The sequence below is a fragment of the Corvus moneduloides genome, chromosome 20 (genome assembly GCF_009650955.1).
Source record: "Corvus moneduloides isolate bCorMon1 chromosome 20, bCorMon1.pri, whole genome shotgun sequence".
NCBI lineage: Eukaryota > Metazoa > Chordata > Aves > Passeriformes > Corvidae > Corvus > Corvus moneduloides.
The window spans coordinates 7,086,948-7,104,988 of NC_045495.1; the positions used below are offsets into that span (position 1 = coordinate 7,086,948).

Consider the following 18,041-nt stretch of genomic DNA (forward strand, 5'->3'; position numbering starts at 1 on the left):
CTCCACTGAGTCCCCATTCAAGGCAACAATCTGCCCTCATCCAGGCTGCTGAAGTCCCTTCCTCCCTGTGGAAAATGCAGCAGCAGGAGGCGGTGGCACCAGCTGTCCCCGCCGGCGCCACGTCAGTCCCCGTCTGCCTCCGCCTGCCTTCTCCTGGCTATTTTTGGAGAATTTCTGCAGGTCTTTCCTCACTCAGAGCAGGCAACATTCTGGCTCTGGCTCATCCATTTGTCTCAGAGCAATAAACCAGGCCAGGCAGAGTCTCCAGAGTGCTGGAGCTGCTCCCAAAGGTATTTAGAGATGTGTGGTTGTTTTCCAGTCTCTCAGTCCAGATCTTCCCAGCCTGGCTGGAGGCTGTGTCCTGCCTAACCACTGGATCCTAGGACTTCCACTGAGCTGTCTGTAAGCAGCTGATCATGGTTTTAATTAATGTTATTTTGTTATTTATCAGAATCCACTGGACCAACACTTCCTAGAAGGGTCTGTGCAAGTGGTTGGACAAGTGACCATGTTTTGATGAAGTCCTGGCTGAGGTGGGGTGGTCACATGGAGCAACCAATTTTGGTCTGCCCAGAGCCCTCCCAGCACTGCACCAGAGGCAGAAGCACAACGGAGTGGTGGAGCATCTGGAGCAGAGATGGCTCCAGCCCTTTCTTTTGCATAAGCACTAAATATTAAACTCAAATTACAAAGCTCAGCCTTTCCCACATTCTGTAGCTATTCCCTCTACAAATGTGGGGCTGAGCACCAGCTCCTGCTGAAACCCAACTGGCTTTTTTCACCCCTCCCTCCCTAAAAGCAGCTGAAATGCCAAAGAATCACAAATAGGAATAATAATGAAAAGCATACATAAACATTAGTCATCACACACCCAGAATGACTGCAGGAAAACTGCTCCTATAGGAAGGAAGGATGGACCCAAATGCTCTCACTACCACACAAATCACACAGGCTGAGGAGGGGACACAGGTTTCTACAGCACCCAGGGGAAGCACAGACATGGAATTACCTTAAAGATGGATGCAAATATACAGATGTGTTTAAGAGGAATCTGTCCCTGAGAGCAAAACAATGAGACAAAGAAAGAAAGTGATCATGAAGACAATGGCAGCAGGTGAAGGAGTTTGTATTTCTATGCCTAACCAGCCTAGAGAGCAGAGCAGAATGAGGATGGAACATCAGCCACGTTCACCCGAAGGACAGATGAGGACAGCACTGGTACAAACCCACTCCAGCCCCTACCACTGCTGAAAGCTCCAGGTGGCTTCCAGCACACTGCTGCTGTCCAGCTGTGCTTCCCTGGGCCATGTCACTTGGCACCTCTGGGCTTTTGTGTCCTATCAGCACCTCTGCAATGGGGCAGAGCCACAGGAGCACTGGGCCCCTCACTGGAGGGACCTGTTGATGGTGGCTCATTCCAGAGGAAAGTTTTTGGTCCTGTGAGGATACCTACCGGCAGTGGGGCATGGCTCTTCTGACAAAACATGCAGTTCTCTCTTTGGGAGAAGCTGTTTCTGCTTGGAGACCTGGGCCAGCCACTTTATTTACCTCCTTTTCCCCCTTGGCTTCCTTGTGCCTAACCTATATGGATAATACGGTCCTAAGGGCAATGACAGCCCTTTTGGTCTCTTTTTGGGAAGGCTGGAAACAGGGTAGGCTTTTTAAACACCAACTGATCCCCCATAGAGGAGCTGACAACCACATTTCATCAACAGTAATAGCAGCCATAATGGGAAAATAAATTGGGTCTGTCAAAACATAGCAATTAATTTGATAGGTAGTAGTTGCAATAAATGAGAGCAAAAAAATGTGGTGAAGCCAGGGCTGACTCAATTAGGAGAAATGTGGAGCAGGCAGAAGAAATGCAGCAAACACTGCTACCAGAAACCCAGAACTTAGCTGTGAATGCTGAACTTGGCTTAAAAAATACTTTGGAGCTGGAAAATTAGAAAAGATCAGTCGCTTCTGCAGCCACTATTAATGATAGGTTTGAACCTGGCCATGGTCTGCAGGATCTGTAAGACTCCATGAATCACTGCCTCTCCTGGGGATCCTGCATGAAAGGCAGGATCCAGTGACACCTGGCCACTGCCCAGCTGCCAGGGTGAGGTGACAGCTGGCAGCACTCACACCATTCTAGGTGTGCAAAACAAGGACTGCCAAATGGGGCATCTTCATTTTAGTTCCCCTCCACCTGCTGAGTGCCTGTGCTGAACATCTGCCTTTTAAACTGCTCAGTGCTGATAAACAGAGCAATAAAAAACAGCCAGGAAAGGATTCGCTTCTTCCAGGTCTAAAGAGTGCTAAAAAAGCTTTCTCTCCTCCCAGTATTAACTTAAGAACTGTTTCATATCAGTGGTGTCTTAATGGTGTCCTCTAAAGGCAGGGACAGGAAAGCCTCCTGCCACCACAGACATCTGCACAGAGCATTTCCAGGAACAGAGCCCAGTAGGTAATGCAGGGAGAAAGTAAAAAAAGATTCAGCCACATGATTTAGTTTCCTCCTCTCCAAATCCCAAAGAGTCAGCTTGAAGGACAGCTCCATTTTAGGAGTCATCAATTAGGCATCAAATACCAGAAAGCTCTGGTACCAGAGCTCAGCTCAGCTGCCAGAGGATTTCCTACAGAGTATAGCCTCAGAAATGGCACAGATGTAAGATGCTTGAAGCAGCAGTGAGTGGGGCTCTGGCAATTTCACATGCAGCCTAATTAAATAAATGGAATGTGAAACTGCAGTATTCTAATTGCTTTCCTTTTTTCTTCCATACAAGTTATTTCCTACCTACAATGAGAAGGAGATGCAATATTACAAAAGCTGACTTATGTCCCTCTAAAGACACTGCCACAGGGGAGGAGGAGCTCTGTGGAGGAGAGCTTGGGAGCGTGTGGCTCATTTCTTGCTCAGCACCTCATGGGCAGCCACATGTCCAGAGCACAGTGATGGCTGCAGGCACTGCTTTTCTGGCATGTCCCCCTTTTGGGGTCCCCTGTCCAGCTACAAGGGTGATGGACAGGCAGAAACTCTACAGAGCCTTACTACTTCAATATTATCTGCTCCTGCAAGATCCTAAAAACTTACAGAAATCCAGACTCACTTGAAACTTATTTTAACTAACACAGCTCTATTCATAACCTTGGCACTGATGTTAAACTTTATATGTGTACTAAGGGTGGTTTTTCTAGGGAACAACCCACTATGAATTAAGAAGTGGATGAACTTGGTGTCTACTCTGTTTGCCCCTGTGGAAATAACACTGTCATCAAGAGATAACTCACTGAGCAATGAACATTTCCCATTTAGCCACGGTTCACTGGAAATTAATGTCATTAGATCCAAGACATCTATTTAAATTTGAAGTTATTTTCATTAGATTCAGTCAGTAAAGCATTTTCCAAAGCCTGAAATAATAATCCATATGCCTTAAAAGGAGCATCCCTGCTGTAGTGTTTAATATACAACACCATTTGTTGGAGAGACTTGGCAAGTATCTTTCTTTTAAACAACAGTTTCGAGATGGGTTCTCAAAGCTCCAGTTGTGCATGAAATAATTCAGGATAAAGTCAATTGTTACTGCCAAAAATTGGCACTGATGGCATGAGACTGAGAAATTAAGCACAGGGATTAGTGCAGTGGAGAACTGGCACATTCACATTGATTTTGGCTATTTCTAAGTGCTCACACAGCTGGGCAGAGGCCAGCCCAGCACAGCTGCAGCTCCATCCCTGGCCTGGCACGGTTTTGTAAACTAAGGGCACTGGACACAGCAGCACAACAGTGGAAATTACACACTGCTTTAAGAAATAAACCTTTTAGTCTGTACAAGGAGTCTGAATAAAACACAGGGCCAGAATGAGCTGAGACAGAGAGAGATGCTGGGTTTGAAGGAGCTGAGAAGAATCTGACTAGCAGCTTTAAAAAGGAGACAAAAGTCAAAGCTTACAGTTCATCTTGAAGGCCCAAGAATATTTTATAAAGGACAAGACATTGACAATGTGGCTGATCAGAAGCTTCACAGCTACCTGAGATCAAATGAACTTTGTTTTTTCTGAGCAGATACTAAAGAACCCAGCTCCAGGCAGGAATCAGCATCAAGGGTCAAGGAGTTTTCCCACCACCTGCATGAGTTTTCAAGCACCTCAAATGAAGGTGGAAAGCAACAGGTCCCTTCTGGAAACAGGTTCAGGGTGACCACCTTGAAATACCAATTCAGGCAGGGTTTGGAAAGAAATCCTGCCTTGCTCCGAGTTACTGTCTGGGACAGTGGGAAGAATAAAATACATTTTTATTCAAACTTAGGAAATGTTTCCCCATCTCAGAGCAATGCAATGCAGTGACCAGGAATGATAGTGAAGATATGGGTAGGGACATGTGTCCAATTAGCAATAACTAATTTGGAAGGCATTGAGCCAAGGGAAACAAATCAGGGCAAATCCCTTGTGCTGAGCTGGCAGAGGAGCTGTGCCTGCCATGCTCCGGATGTGTCCTGCAGCAGCACTCATGTACAGGGTGTTTAAATGTCAAACTGGTGTCTGGCCACGGACTCCGAGGCAAAGTCTTCACTAAAGCCTCCAATACACAGCTGGGGACCTAGAACATCATCATTCTTAATTGAGCTGAGCCCTTAAATCCCCACACACCTGTGAGAGATTCCCCTAATTGCATTGTCAATGGAGCAGTGAGACTCAGCCCACCCTCGTGGGAGTCTGCTAGGAATGGTACTGGGATTCTGGGTGGAAAAGAAGCATTTTGGGACAACACAGATTTGTTGTCAGTCACAGCCTTACAGAACCTGTGGGGTGAGAATTTTATTATATAAAAATAATTGTCCCAGATGAGGCTACTTGTCCAGCTGTTATTTACTGGAGTGATGGCCCAGAATCCTGGCTCTGAAAGGAATCAGTAACAAAAATGAGGGAGAAAGAGTAAGAACCAAGTAAAGGACAGAAGAATTCTCTCCCCATCCCTGTACACACCATCATGGTTAAAAAGTATTGATGAATCCATTAGTCATCAAGATCTCTATTCCCTTTTTAATCCCAATATAGTAATTTATACCAACCTCCAAATATCCCCTCGCAATGTGTTCCACTATTCCATTAACTGGCAAAAAGCTGTGTGGAAAAACACTGTATGTGTTCTCAAGTGAAAAAGCAATTTCTAAGTGTTCTCTTTTGTCTGACCATGGTGTCTCTGCCCAGACTCGGGCCCCAGACCACAGGTCAAATCCCATCTCATTTTGAGTTAAAAACCCCACATACACTGCTCATCTGGTGCCATTTCTGTTGTCCATAGAAAGGAGAGGAGAATTAAACCCTCCAATATATATCTATACTAGACTCTAATTAAACATATTTTAGTTCACCAATCTCTTAATGGACCTTTGATCAGAGCATACTATAAACTAACAGGTGAAAAAACAGACTCAAATTTAGCACCTCACATGTGTTTACGCCAAACCCATCTTACAGAGAGAACTGCATCTATAGAAGAGTTTTTAGGCTGCAGTAACACACTGTATTTCAATCCCAGAGGCCTTGAGGTAGATTTTATCTCCAGTGTTTGATGCAGAAGGGAGTTTTGTCTTTAAATGCTACAGAAAAGATTTGCAAACTGCTTCCCCCACCCTCCCTCCCCACGCACCTTGGCCCTGCCCGTGTGCAGAGCCAGGCATGGCTGTAGGTACCTACATCAGCAGGTTCCCTGGAGCAGACATGGATCTCTCCTCCCGCCTCGTCTGGACCTCGAAGGGATTCCCAAAGGAGCGTTTCCTTAGCATGGCCTTCACTAGGATCTTTGAGGAAGAGAACAGACCAGTGAGAACAGCAGGGCTGACTCCTGGAAGCCAGTTCAAAGGAGTAACAACAGCTTCTTTAATAATTCAGCTGACATTTTACAGAACTACAGCAAAGAGCATGAAGCAAAGGAACCCACAGAACAGCTGCTTGAGAGAGCCAGGCTGCTGCAGAGCTCAGACACAAGAAGCTCACACTGGGTCAAAAGGCCAAGATTTCACGCCAGGAACACGTGTGCCCTCTCCAAACCTCCTCCACCAGCTGAAGGCTTCAGCACAGCCCCCTGCTCAGAGGATGTGGTGTATTTCACACATACCACGGCTGGCAGGCTGGGGATGGTCTTCACAGAGTTCTGGACCTCCTCCTCGGTGACCTCCACCACGGAGCAGTGCTCCTCCTCCAGCGGCAGTGGCTCCGCGCCGCCCCTGCTCAGCCAGGGGTGCACCTGCACGGGGGACACACACAGCTCTGGGCTGGGACAGAAATGGGGGCACAGGGCTCACTGCAGGGGCAGCTGTCAGTACTGCTCCATTTCCCACTGCCAGAGATGGTTTTTAACCAGCTTCCTTGAAAATGGCTGCAGTCTGGCTCAGTGCTGTCACACCCGCTGCCACCAACCGGCACCATGGCACCCTCTGAATCAACTTTGAAACACTTTGAAAACCTGAGTTATCTGGAGCATTTTCATCTTTTTCTCTCGCATGCAGCAGAGCAAAGCCCCCTTTCCCTGCTTCCTCTCATGGGATGGTTTCTTGGCTGTGAACAGGAAGAAAGCTGTGTCCGAGGGCACGGGCTGAGCACAGAGCCCAGCCTGGCACTGGGGACACGTCCTCTGTCAGCATCCAAGGCAAGCCCCCAAGCACACCAACCATCTGTGCACAGCCAGGGACAAGGGCCAGCACCCAGCTCTGCTCTTCTACCCACAGGGTCTTACAGCATGCCTGCAAGAGCTGTCAAGTGAAATCCCATAAACACAGCTCCAAACCTAGCTCTGGCCTCCTGGGCATGGAGGGAAGGGATGTCACAATTTTTCCCTGAAGATCAACCTTTCTACTGTCAGCTTTGGTGGTAATACTGAGCTGGCTTGGGACAAAGCAAAGCAGAGCATGCTGATGGATCTCTCTGGAAATTCTGAGATCCTCCAGCAGGTTTAAAGCCTTGGTGAGGGGTGACAGGAGGACAGCAAGTCCACACAAACCCAGAATGACACCACAGCCTGTGAAGCGTTGTGCTCTGCCAGGCCTGTTCATTCTTTCTATTACTAAACATCTCCCAAATAATGGTGATAGAAACAAATGTGCTGTCTTGAGGCCACTGACCACACAAGGACCAGAGGAGGAACACACATCCAGTCCCTAGAACACACATCCAACACTGCCAGCACAGGCTCTGCAGCTAGCAGCTCCCCTGGCAATGCTGATTCTCCCAGGGATTCACTGAGATCAGCCAGCTTTTGAGTAATTTTCATTTAAATAAGTAAACAAGAAAGCTTTTGTCAATATTCCCCAAGCAAGAAGCAGCAATGGAGCTGTGGCTGCAAAATGAGCTCTCCCTTTCTGAGGGAGGGTGCCAGAGAGAGCTCCCAAAACAAACACTGGGAACAGCTCTGCCACAATAGAAGGTACCACAGAACACAAAATCAGCTGAGACTAAAAACTCTAGTACCAAGATCCAATTTACCTTTATTTTAGGGACTGTTATCCTTGTTTCTGGACTTTTATCGAGCATGCGCAGTATCAGTTCCTTGAGCTCGTCACTTATCTGTGCTCTGAGTGAACAAAACAGCAGCACACAGTTAATAGGGGAATTTTAAGTGCAGCAATGCACAGTTCTTACTGCAGTGACTTGGTGGAGAATCTGCTCTGCTTAGGAGATTATTTTCTCTGCAAACCTGGCTTGAAGCAGGAAGGCACCAAGATCACTGCTACAGGGCTTGGTTATCCTGTTCTGCCCACTGACACAACAGCACACATCAAAATGCAGGATGAGGAAGCAGCAGAATGGGTCCAAGGACATTTTTAAAGACAGCACACCATAGGGGAATTTCTGAGGGGAGATTCTGGAACAACAAAGTGTTCTTGAGAGCAGAACTGGAGCTGAACTCAGAATCAAGAGGGGCACAGCTTGATTTGCTGAACCTGCATCATAAGCAACTGTGTGCTGGATGAAACACCCCCTTCTGACATTCAAGTTCCCAGCTAAGCTTCCAGGTTGTGTTATTTAAATTGCATCCAGAACACTGATTGCAGGCAGCCTGTAACTCAGTATTCCCTACCTGCAAAGCTCAGCCTTGGGGTGACAAAAGGAGGGAATGAACAAATGCAAATAAGAGAAATACATCTGATTTTTTACCACTATTTCCAAGATCTTAATGTGAGAGTGCCTAAACCCAGAAGCCTCTCTGTGGACATGGAGCCCTTGATCCTGCAGCCCAAAGGCTGCATGACTCCTGTGGTTAATGATGCAGGAGATGCCTTTAAAACACACTGGATCTGGATGATCAAAATGCTACTGCAGTAAAATGCCAGCATGTGACTGAATTGTATTAGGCAGTTGAAAGTCTGTGTCACAAATGACTCCTGAAGAACTGCATTTCTTTGTGGAGATGGAACTTAGCAGCATAAAATATCACTCCCCAGGAAGGCTGGATTTGAGACTGAAAACAGTGGTGAGCACCAAGTGCTGTGCCCACCTCCTCTGCACCCCCCTCCTCAAACAGAGAAGGGAATAAACTATCACAAACCAAAATGAAAACCACATCACAGCAAGGGATATTTCAGTCTGATGAAAACAGAGCTGCTGTTTAATAATTCAGGAATATTTTATTTGGACTTTGGCTATGAGATCTTTACAAACAACCACAAGGAAATGCTGCTTGTTCAGAGGCAGAAAGGAGGCTCAGTTTGAAGTCTAAACACCTAGAGTTGCATCAAGGGTCTGCTGTACACAGGCAATACAGCCCAGACAAGGGGAACAACAGGATGAGTCCTCAGAGACTCGGGTGACAATTTCAGTGGGAATGGAAAGAATGGTGCTGCTCTTGATATGAGCTCCAGAGGAGCAGCCACGGGCAGTGACAGTGCATTTAGCAGGTCAGAACAAACAGATTCCTTCCAGACACCACACTGATGCAGGTGAGATGGCATTTTAAAAATACTTAAAATCAGTTCTGTGCCGAAGTGTCAACAGCTTTACTTAAAATACAATAAATAGAATATAAAATCCCTTAACATTTCTGGGATTGATTTCTATGCAACACAGGATTAAAGTCAGAGGGAAAAATCCCCATAAACAGGATCACCAAGTGTCAGGGGAGTTATGGCCACGTAACAGATCACATCACCCTGTCTCTGGCTTCCCTTCTCTCCAGTCTGCAGCAGTGTGAACACTGTGCCTGATGGCATTTTTCATTTGAAAAGCCTGTGCTGTCTGGGATTTCTCACAGCCATAGTCCTGTAAGAGCTCTCAGGAGAATGCCAAGCACAGAGCTCAGCATCCCTTTGGGAGGCTTGCCAGCACCACAGATCACTTTACAGGGTGCCCGCAGGTCAGGGAACATTGTCCTGGGCTTCACCAGGAGGGACAAGGCAGAGCTTCTGACTCTACTAACACATGTCTGAACAGAAACTTCAGCTTGCTTTTTAGTCATGCCAGGATCCTCAGGGTGTGAGCTAAGCCCGTTTATCTTGTGTCATGCCAAGGACTCAGTGACATGAATGAGAACTCCAGTGCCATAAATATTTATCCTGGCATCTCTAAGGGAAGGGACAGGATGGTGACACCGGTACAGTCAGATCCCTCTGTCCTAAAGGTTGTCAGGAAACAGGCAATGAATTTCCATGGCTGTCTGCAAACAGGAATGTGTCTTTTGTAGCCATGGTGAAATAAACTGAAACCAAAATACTGCTCACTATAGAGAAGTGCTAATTCTATGGGAGGTCAGGGTGGATCCACTCCAGTGAATTCCATGTCTCTGTTGCTGCCCCTAACAAATAGATGTGGTTTGGACAGCTGTCAACACCCAGTAACCCTCAGCTCCTCCAACAACCTAATCAGGGGTGCAGCTTTTTTTAGACTGGGAGAACAGGTCACTGAGGAATCCACATAAATCACGCAGCCCAATTATCGCTGAAGAAAATGCCTGAATGAAGGAAAGGATCTCAGCACAACCCAGTTAGCCCATTAAATGTTAATAACTTACTGCAGAGGCAGATGGGAACAGTCACTTGTAAGCTGACTGCTAACCCAAATACATGGTGGCTGAGGGAGGGGTGAGAGTTTTGCCAGCCCTGAGCAAGGCAGGAAACTGCCAGGGGAACATAAACAGGTTTGGGTTTTTTTGGCTGCGGAGCTGTCAAGACAAAGCCCTGTTCCAACTGCACACAGCAGTGGAGCACGACCAGCCTTTGTGCTCCTAAAGCCTCAGGTCATCTGGTCCTGCCAGAATTGCTCTCTACCCACGCTGGGGTCTGTGTGTGCCATATAACAAGTGGCCTGACCCCCAAGTCCTTGGAGCTCCAGAGTCCTGTGCGGGCTCCACCTGGGCAGAGGTGGCTGAGCTGTCTGCAGTGGCTGTGCCTCGTCAGTGCAGGGGTAATTAATGCAGCCCCTGGAGCCAGGGCTCAGTCAGCCCAGCTGAGGCAGATGACTAAGAGGGCACCCTGAGTATCCATAGCTTTCTGTGGAATCAGAAGGAAGTCTGGGACTGCCAAGAGGCCCAGCCCTTTACCATAATGTGAAGATTCAGTGAGCAGCTCACAAAACAGTCTTGCCCTGTCACAGATGTTGGATACATACACATACCACAGGCTGCCTGACAACATCCCTCCCTTCCTCTCTAATCCTGCATGTGCCTTTCACCAGAGTTTTCATTTCTTTGTGCTTGCTTTAAATCGAGTCATTTTTATCCACACATTTTTATTAGAATGAGCAATTAGGTCAAGAATTCTTTGCCTGACTACTGTGTGGATTTGGGAAGGAAAACGAAGAGTCCAGCTCTGGATACATCACCTGACAGGAACCAGGGGAAACAGATTCTTCACCAAGATAAAGTCACCAAAGGCCTGCAGCTGGAGGAGATGCTGAGGAGTGGCCAGCACTCGAAGCTACAGGAACGGTGACCACCGGGCCAGCATGACTGAGCACACGAGGAGTGTCATCACCTCCTGCCAGACTCTCTGACAACCCCACCAAGACTCATCACCTCAATACTGAACTTCCACTGCTCACAGGCCACGTGAGTGGCCTTGGCTTGTCCCCTGCACTGCTGAGCACATGCTATGACCACAGCTGGCCATCCCACCTGACCATCCCAGCTGTGCCTCACAGGGGTTTCCTTCACTGACCAAAGCAGGGTGGGAGCAGCCCCTCAACAGCACACAGGTAAAGTAATTCCTGTTTTTTTCATAACTGGCCCCTCTCTGCCGGTGCAAAGACAAACTCATGCTTTCCTGGGGTGTGCTCAAGGAGTGGGGTTCACTGAGATGTGGCTGCACATCTCAGGACAAGCATCCTTCCCTCAGACAGTTCCCCTGGCTCCAAGGGAAGTCCACAGGAGAGGGATGTGTTTACTCAGACCAAGACTGAGGTTTATTACCACATTGCTTTTGAAAATGAATACATTGAATCATTCTGGTGGCTGCTGCATGGGGAGAAACAAAACCCCAACCAAACCATGCATCCAGCATCTCCAGAGTCAAGTAACTGGGGCAGAACTTCCTAGATCCTGGAATCCCTTCACTTCCAAAGATTTCAAGAGCCATTTCCTTTAGTCCCTGTCTGCACAGCAAGGACAAAGGAAGAGCAGAGGCACTTGTAGCCTCTCAACAACATCACCAGCACAAAACCCACGTGAAGGACCCAGGAGAACACAGAGCACCTCACCCACTCGTGTCTGTCCCTGGGTGGTGACCCACTGGCATTTGTGCCACACAGAGAATAATGCTGAAAACTGAACTTTATTTTACAATAGCAGGGTAAAGTTTACTCACTCTTCTGGGAATTCCACAGGCTTGGTCTTGATCCTGTTATGAAGACCCAGAATATATTCATCTATAAAAGGGCACTGTAAAACAAACAAGAGATTTTCCAGTTGTCTAAGATCCTGGCATCACTCAGGCATTTGTCATTCATGTAACACAAGTATACCCTCTGTACACCCCGAATTTACACAGAGAGAGAAATAAATAAAATCTCCCCACACACAATAAATCAATTCATTCCTTATTAAAAAATAAATTCAGAACAGCAGTGGGATCTGTGGAATACATAACTGGACTGGAATACCCTCCTTCATCCAGCCTGCCAGGTGATCATGAACTGCCTCTGCCACCTTCTCTGGCCACTTCTTACCCCAGAGCTGGATGCCTGGTGCCTGTGTGGTGGGAACTGCAGTGGTCTGTGCTTGGACAGAGGTTCAGGTGACGTTCCTGCCCACAGAGACTGCGCAACCTGCTGTACTGCTCATCCTGGGACAGCACGGCTGGGACATGGGGGTCTGGCCACAGGTGAGGGAAAAGCTATGGCAGGACATGGATTGTGCAGAAGGCAGCACTGAAGAGCTGCCTCTGCCAAACTGGACCCCCTGTCAGTCCTAAGTCAGCTTTGGCAGGCAGAGCTTTCTGTAATCTGGTTCCTAAAGCGCTGCAGCAGTTTGGGATCAATCCTATGCCTCTATCCACACTCTGGCTCATTTCTAAATGCAGGCAGTGTAGATAAAGCCCCCCACAAACTGCTGGTGGTGCTGCTGATGCTGCTCTGGGTTTGTAGCACAAACAACAGCTCTGCATCCAGGGACCAACACTGGAAATGATCTTTTCCACAGATGACAGCGTCAGCTCCTTCTGATCTGCAGGGGGATTTGTGAGCTTGCTGAAGGTAGGTCTTTGTCTCTAATATTTGCCTTTATTTGGAAAGGAACGAGTCAAAAGCCAGGCAGACAGAGCAGTGCAGGGCTCCAGCAGCTGGAGGGCAGCTTACCTTCCCATAAACAAAGCAGTACAGGGTGATTCCCATGGCCCACACATCCAGTGCCTGGAAGAGAGCACGAACAGGCAGTAAAGGAGAGGCAACACAGATTATCGGAATGAGCTGGATTTTCCCACCAATTCAGAAAACACCATTTGCATGGATTTAACATTTTCTATGTCACTTTGAAGTTGGGTTCCTGAGGGCAGCTGTTGCACACCAGAGGAATGAGGGTTGTGCTGGGCCAGGCATTGCCCTGCTGTGACCAGCAACCAGCCCCTTCTTACAGGAAATTCCACCATTCAGGGCTGAACCTCAAAAGTTCTCCAGACCAAAAAACTCCCCATTAGACCCTATCCCTATGTCTGCATCCCCACCCTCGGCAGTGCCTCTCACTTTCAGGGAATCAAGATGTGACCTTGGTGCTCAGCAGCCCTCTGTGCCTCTTGGTTATTCTGGAAGGGAATCAAAGGCTTCCTCCTTTCCCTTTGGGCAGGGAGAGGGCTCTAGCATGGCTTCTGCCTAGGCAGGGGTCCACAGCAAAGTGTCTGCTCACTGCACAGAACAACCAGTGTGTGTTTTGCCTGGACTGGACAGAATCAGAGCTTCAGTTTTACTGAATGACAAGCCTAATTTGTACCACAGTCAGGATGCAGGTGTGGCACTGCCCTTTGTGCCATGCCTGGGGGTCCCAGGAGATGCCAGCTGTGAGCAAAGACCCACCTTTCCACTGAAACTTTTGCCAGTCTGTGAGATGGCCTCCGGTGCCATGAAGGCTGGTGTCCCTGCCGTGCTGGAAAGCTGGGCATCATTCCCTTCAAACTGATTGCTGACACCAAAATCAGCAATTTTGACATGGCCATCATCTCCCAAGAGCAAGTTGGAAGGCTTGATGTCCCGGTGGATGATCTTCTGGTAGTGCACTGAAAAAAAACACCCAAAAACAGGAGCATGGTCTGCCACAGCAGCCAACACACCCAGGGGAAACCTTTCCAGGAGGGTGAAAATAAAGGTGCAAGCTTGGGCACCACACTCCCAGCTGCTGCTGGAGATGGAATTTTGTGGAGCAGGAGGGCCATTTCCTACTGCCATTCCTTTTAGGTACCTCACTGGGACACAATTCTCAGAAGTACATCCAGGAATTATGCAAAGAACAGACACAAACTCAGGGGAAGCTCAACCAGTGGGAACAAGGAATGCTGCTGCAGAGGGAAAACACTCAAATCCTGCAGATTTACTTGGCCCTGTCAGACCAGCTGATGGGTTGGGCCACCTGCTGTATTAAAGGTTTATGTGACCCAAATAAAGAGGTTCACTTTTAGTTCATGTATTTTGAAACTGCAGTGCTGTGAAGCTCATCAAAAGGGGCAGAACCACAGGTAGAATGAAACAGGTGATGAGCAGCTGAGTGCTGAGTTCAGCCAACAGCTCAGAAAGCAGTGGGCATTTTCAGCTCAAAAGATGGAATAATGGAGCTCCAAGCTTGGAGCAATCCCCAGCTGGCACTCTTTCTACAGCCAAGCTTCCCAATGCAGCCCACAAACAGAGAAACAACCTCAACTTGCTTTGCATCACCCCAAACCCCTACTCCAGCACAAAGCTCCCAGCCATTCCCACCCCTACTGCACCCAGAGCCGTGGCCAAACCCTTCACTCCACGAGGATCCAGCAAACACTTCAGCTCTGTTTCAGCTCCATGAGGCCAACTGTGGGCACCAGCTGAAGTGCTTGTACATCAAACAAACCCTTGCAAAGAGTTTGGAGGCTGAGATGCACTGAAAACAGCAATAAAAACCACCCCTCTTGTGCAATATTGCAGTTGAGAGACATTTCCAGGCCACGGAGCGAGGCAGGGAGCTGTAGGAAAGTGGCTGATTTCTCAGGAACTTGGAGATCTTTAAAAATAAAAAACCCATCAACTTTCAGAACATGAAATGACCCCAAAAGAAGAACTGTAGAAAACCCAGGAGGACTTCACTGAAGGAGGAAGAGGAAATCCTCTAATCCTGCCCTCCCCAGAGGACCAGCACCCCCAGGCCTCACTCCTCCCCAGTTCCAACCACTGTTTTCACATTTCCTTCTTGCAAACAGAGCATGTTTGTTTTTATACCTCCCCATGAGCACTTTTCATATCTCCAAGGAAATACACACTGGGTGGAGGAAAATGCTGGTCTAACCCTTTCCTGCTTTACAAACCTGACCAACACACTGCCACAGAGGCAGCCTGCCCAATGGAGCTCCCCAGTTTGTGCTTTAGGACCAAGAATGAACAAACTTCATTTAACTTTCTGCTCTTTTCAAGCCAGCTTTCCAGCAGGCCACGCTTGGGGAGGGGAAGTCACACTTGCAGGTATTTTTTCTGCAAGGCCCTCTCCTCAGTTTAGAGCACTGTTGGGGGATGCTGTCCTTGGCACATTCAAGAGCTGCTCTGGAGATCCAGCAGACAAAAACTTGCTGGAGAGCACCAGTACTTAGATCTTCTTCCAGATGTGCAGCAACTGCGTGGCCAGGCTGTGATGGGAGGCAGTTAATGCTGTAACAGCCTGCCTAGACAGTCAGGATAAACACTGAAACCCTGCAACAACAGTAGTTAGGAGGAGACATCTGCTCAGCAGCAGAGCTGGTGGCAAGCTGACATTTCATTATGGTAATATAGGGAGAGCAAATAAGAGTGAGGGGGAAGTGAAGTTTTCCTTCACGAGATGATGAGCTGCCTTTCAGGCAGGTGTCTGGTGCCATGCCTGGTACCACAGGGCTAAAATTCCCAAAGCCTCTAAAAAAAACCCCAAAACAAACACAGACCACATGAATACATCCCTGGAGCTTGGTCTGTGAAAATTAAGGTGAGCAGGCACTCCAGGCTTTTTATTATTTCTTCCTTATAGGAAAGTAAAAAAACCACAAACCTTTTTTCTCTATCATACAACTGTGTATTTTGTAAAACACATTCCCTGCCTCTGCATCATCTAATTGAAGTCGAGGAACACCATGGGCAGTTTTCCAGCTGCCCTGTGTTTCCTCAGTGCCCATCTCTGCTGATCTCCAGCAGGTCTGGACACTGCTGACTGCTGGGACAGTTCTTTGTCAGAAACAAAGAAATTAAAAACACATCCTTTGCAAAAATCAAAGCCAAAATGGCTCATTTGGCCAATGAATATTTGAGTTTCCAGATGAGAACATCCATGTGCACTGGGGACAGTGACAGTCTGACTCAGGTGCTCAGAGGAGAAACTCAGCACAAGTGCCTGCAGGGCTGAGGACCCCAGGAGTGAGCCTGGCCTCTGGAATGCCACATCCCAGGTGCTTTTGAACACCTGGCATCCATTTAAAATAATAACAGACTGGGATGGAAAGGGGACAGATGCAGAGGGGAGGTGGCTGGGCAGGTCTGGGGCGGCGGTGCTGGGAGCAGTGTCCCGCCATGCTGCTGTGAGTGACAGCAACCAAAGTCTCCTGCCAGCTGGCTGAAAGGATTCCTGCTATCTGCAAATCCCCTTTCCTGTCCACCTGCCTTGTGCAGAAGCAAGGGCCATGAAGGGAGAAGGGCAGGGGATGGGGATGTGCACTGAGCAGCAGCTGCTGTAAATGAACATCACAGCCACAAAAACTGAAAGAGCAAGTGCTCACATCTGTCACGACATGATTTGGCATGGAGCTGCTAACCTGAAGAAGGCAACCTGAAATCCCTGCTCTGCTCCAAAGAAACACACCTCAAAGTCCCAGCCAGTTGCTGTGGGCATCCTCCCCTGCACAACTTTCCAAAATTGGCTTTGGGCTTCAAAATGTACAGGCTTATCCTCCCCTGTGCTGCGCCTCACCACCGGTACAGTTCAGCACAGTACAGAGTACAATATTCCCCCAAAAGCATTCCCAAGTCTGCTTGTGGGCAACACACAAAAAGCTGGCTTGTTTGGGAGCTGCAGGAAGGAAGCAGGACTGCTCACCTGCAGGACACCAACACAACTAAACTTGGAAAGAGTTCCCAACCCACCAGCTTCTGCTGCCAGTCCAGACCTCTTGCAGATACACATTGCAGGGAGAAAGGCAGGGATCAATTAACTCAGCAGGACTGGCCAAAGGCTGCCTGGATGTGCCTGCAGTGACACACAGCACTGCCATGTGCTGCCAAAGGAGCCCAGGGACCGAGCTGTCTTGGGGGAAAGGTGCTGGTTAAACCAGCATGACCTGCACTTCCAGCACAGCCCACGGAGAAACGATGGTGTTGTCCCTGCAGAACTCCAGAGGGAGAGCTGAGCATCTGGGATATAAAAGCCTTCCACCAATGACACCCTCCAGACTGTTAATGACTCTACTGAAGGGACAAGGAGCACAGGACCCATCCCAAGGGGAGCAGGGGACAGCCACAGTCAGTCTAACACAATCCCCAGCATAAATTAACCCTCTCATTTCACCATCCTGAAGCACTTGAGAGCAAGCTTCACCCTCTGTAGATTTAAGAGCAGCGGGTAGGAAAGGCACTGTCATTAGCATTAGTTCACTAGAAGCCAGGATAAGAGGTCCCAGAAACAAAACACTTGTCCTGTCCTTGGAATTAAGGACACATCTTGTCACAAAGAGGAGCAGGGCTGCATCAGGCTCAGCAGAGAAGGAAAAACACTTTCAACATATAAATAAAACACCTAAATGTACTTTAAACAAACATAACCAAAATAATGATCTGCATTGCTGCACTTAAACATGCTCCATGAGAGTCTGGGGATTATTCTTCCTTTAGACCAACTCAAGACCTTCCCTTAGCTCCCTTCATGGGCAACTGGGGCCCCTAAGCTGAATCCATGCCTTTGAGAGAACTTCCAGCTGCTCTGTGTCCTGCTCAAAGAGCAAGGCTCTGGGTTTTTTGCTTGTGACAGCACAGAAAAGTCACAAAGCAGGCAGAGACTGCCCTCAGACCCAGTCCAGCCACAGGGATGTGGTTGCTGGATGCAGGAAGCCTTGGGAAGGACCATCCCATTGGTGCTGCCCTCCCAGGCCATGCACAAGGCCACACCAACAGCTGAAAAACACAATTCCCATGCAAATGCACTTGCCTGCACCCCTTCCCAGGTTAAAATCGATGCTGAGCTGCCCAAGTGGAGCACTTTGCTGAAGCTGCTTTGGCAAACTGACAAAATGGCTCCACATGTTGCTTTTACCTGGAAAGGGTTTTGCTCTTAAAGCAGGGGTCAGCAGCTCACCAGAATGACTTCCCTGGGCTCCACAACAGCCTGAACTTCCTGTGCTGACAGACCTGATGCAGAGCATAGATTGGTATTTCTTCATAAT

The 18,041-nt window shown here is 48.2% G+C and overlaps 1 protein-coding gene across 5 annotated transcripts in view; it reads right to left on the reverse strand.

Annotated features, from left to right (window-relative positions):
• The window catches only part of CAMKK1 (calcium/calmodulin dependent protein kinase kinase 1), a 95,795-nt gene that overhangs the window by 6,673 nt on the left and 71,081 nt on the right, over positions 1 to 18,041 (reverse strand). For 4 of the 5 annotated variants that reach the window (XM_032129749.1, XM_032129748.1, XM_032129747.1 and 1 more), the window contains exons 10-16: positions 13,483 to 13,682; positions 12,772 to 12,825; positions 11,784 to 11,857; positions 7,474 to 7,561; positions 6,110 to 6,238; positions 5,689 to 5,792; positions 1,010 to 1,057 (exon numbers count right to left, since the gene is read on the reverse strand). In XM_032129749.1, the coding sequence (XP_031985640.1) occupies positions 1,010 to 1,057; positions 5,689 to 5,792; positions 6,110 to 6,238; positions 7,474 to 7,561; positions 11,784 to 11,857; positions 12,772 to 12,825; positions 13,483 to 13,682 (697 nt within the window). The remainder of the gene's footprint in view (positions 1 to 1,009; positions 1,058 to 5,688; positions 5,793 to 6,109; positions 6,239 to 7,473; positions 7,562 to 11,783; positions 11,858 to 12,771; positions 12,826 to 13,482; positions 13,683 to 18,041) is intronic. The other variant, XM_032129750.1, reaches the window with a different exon arrangement.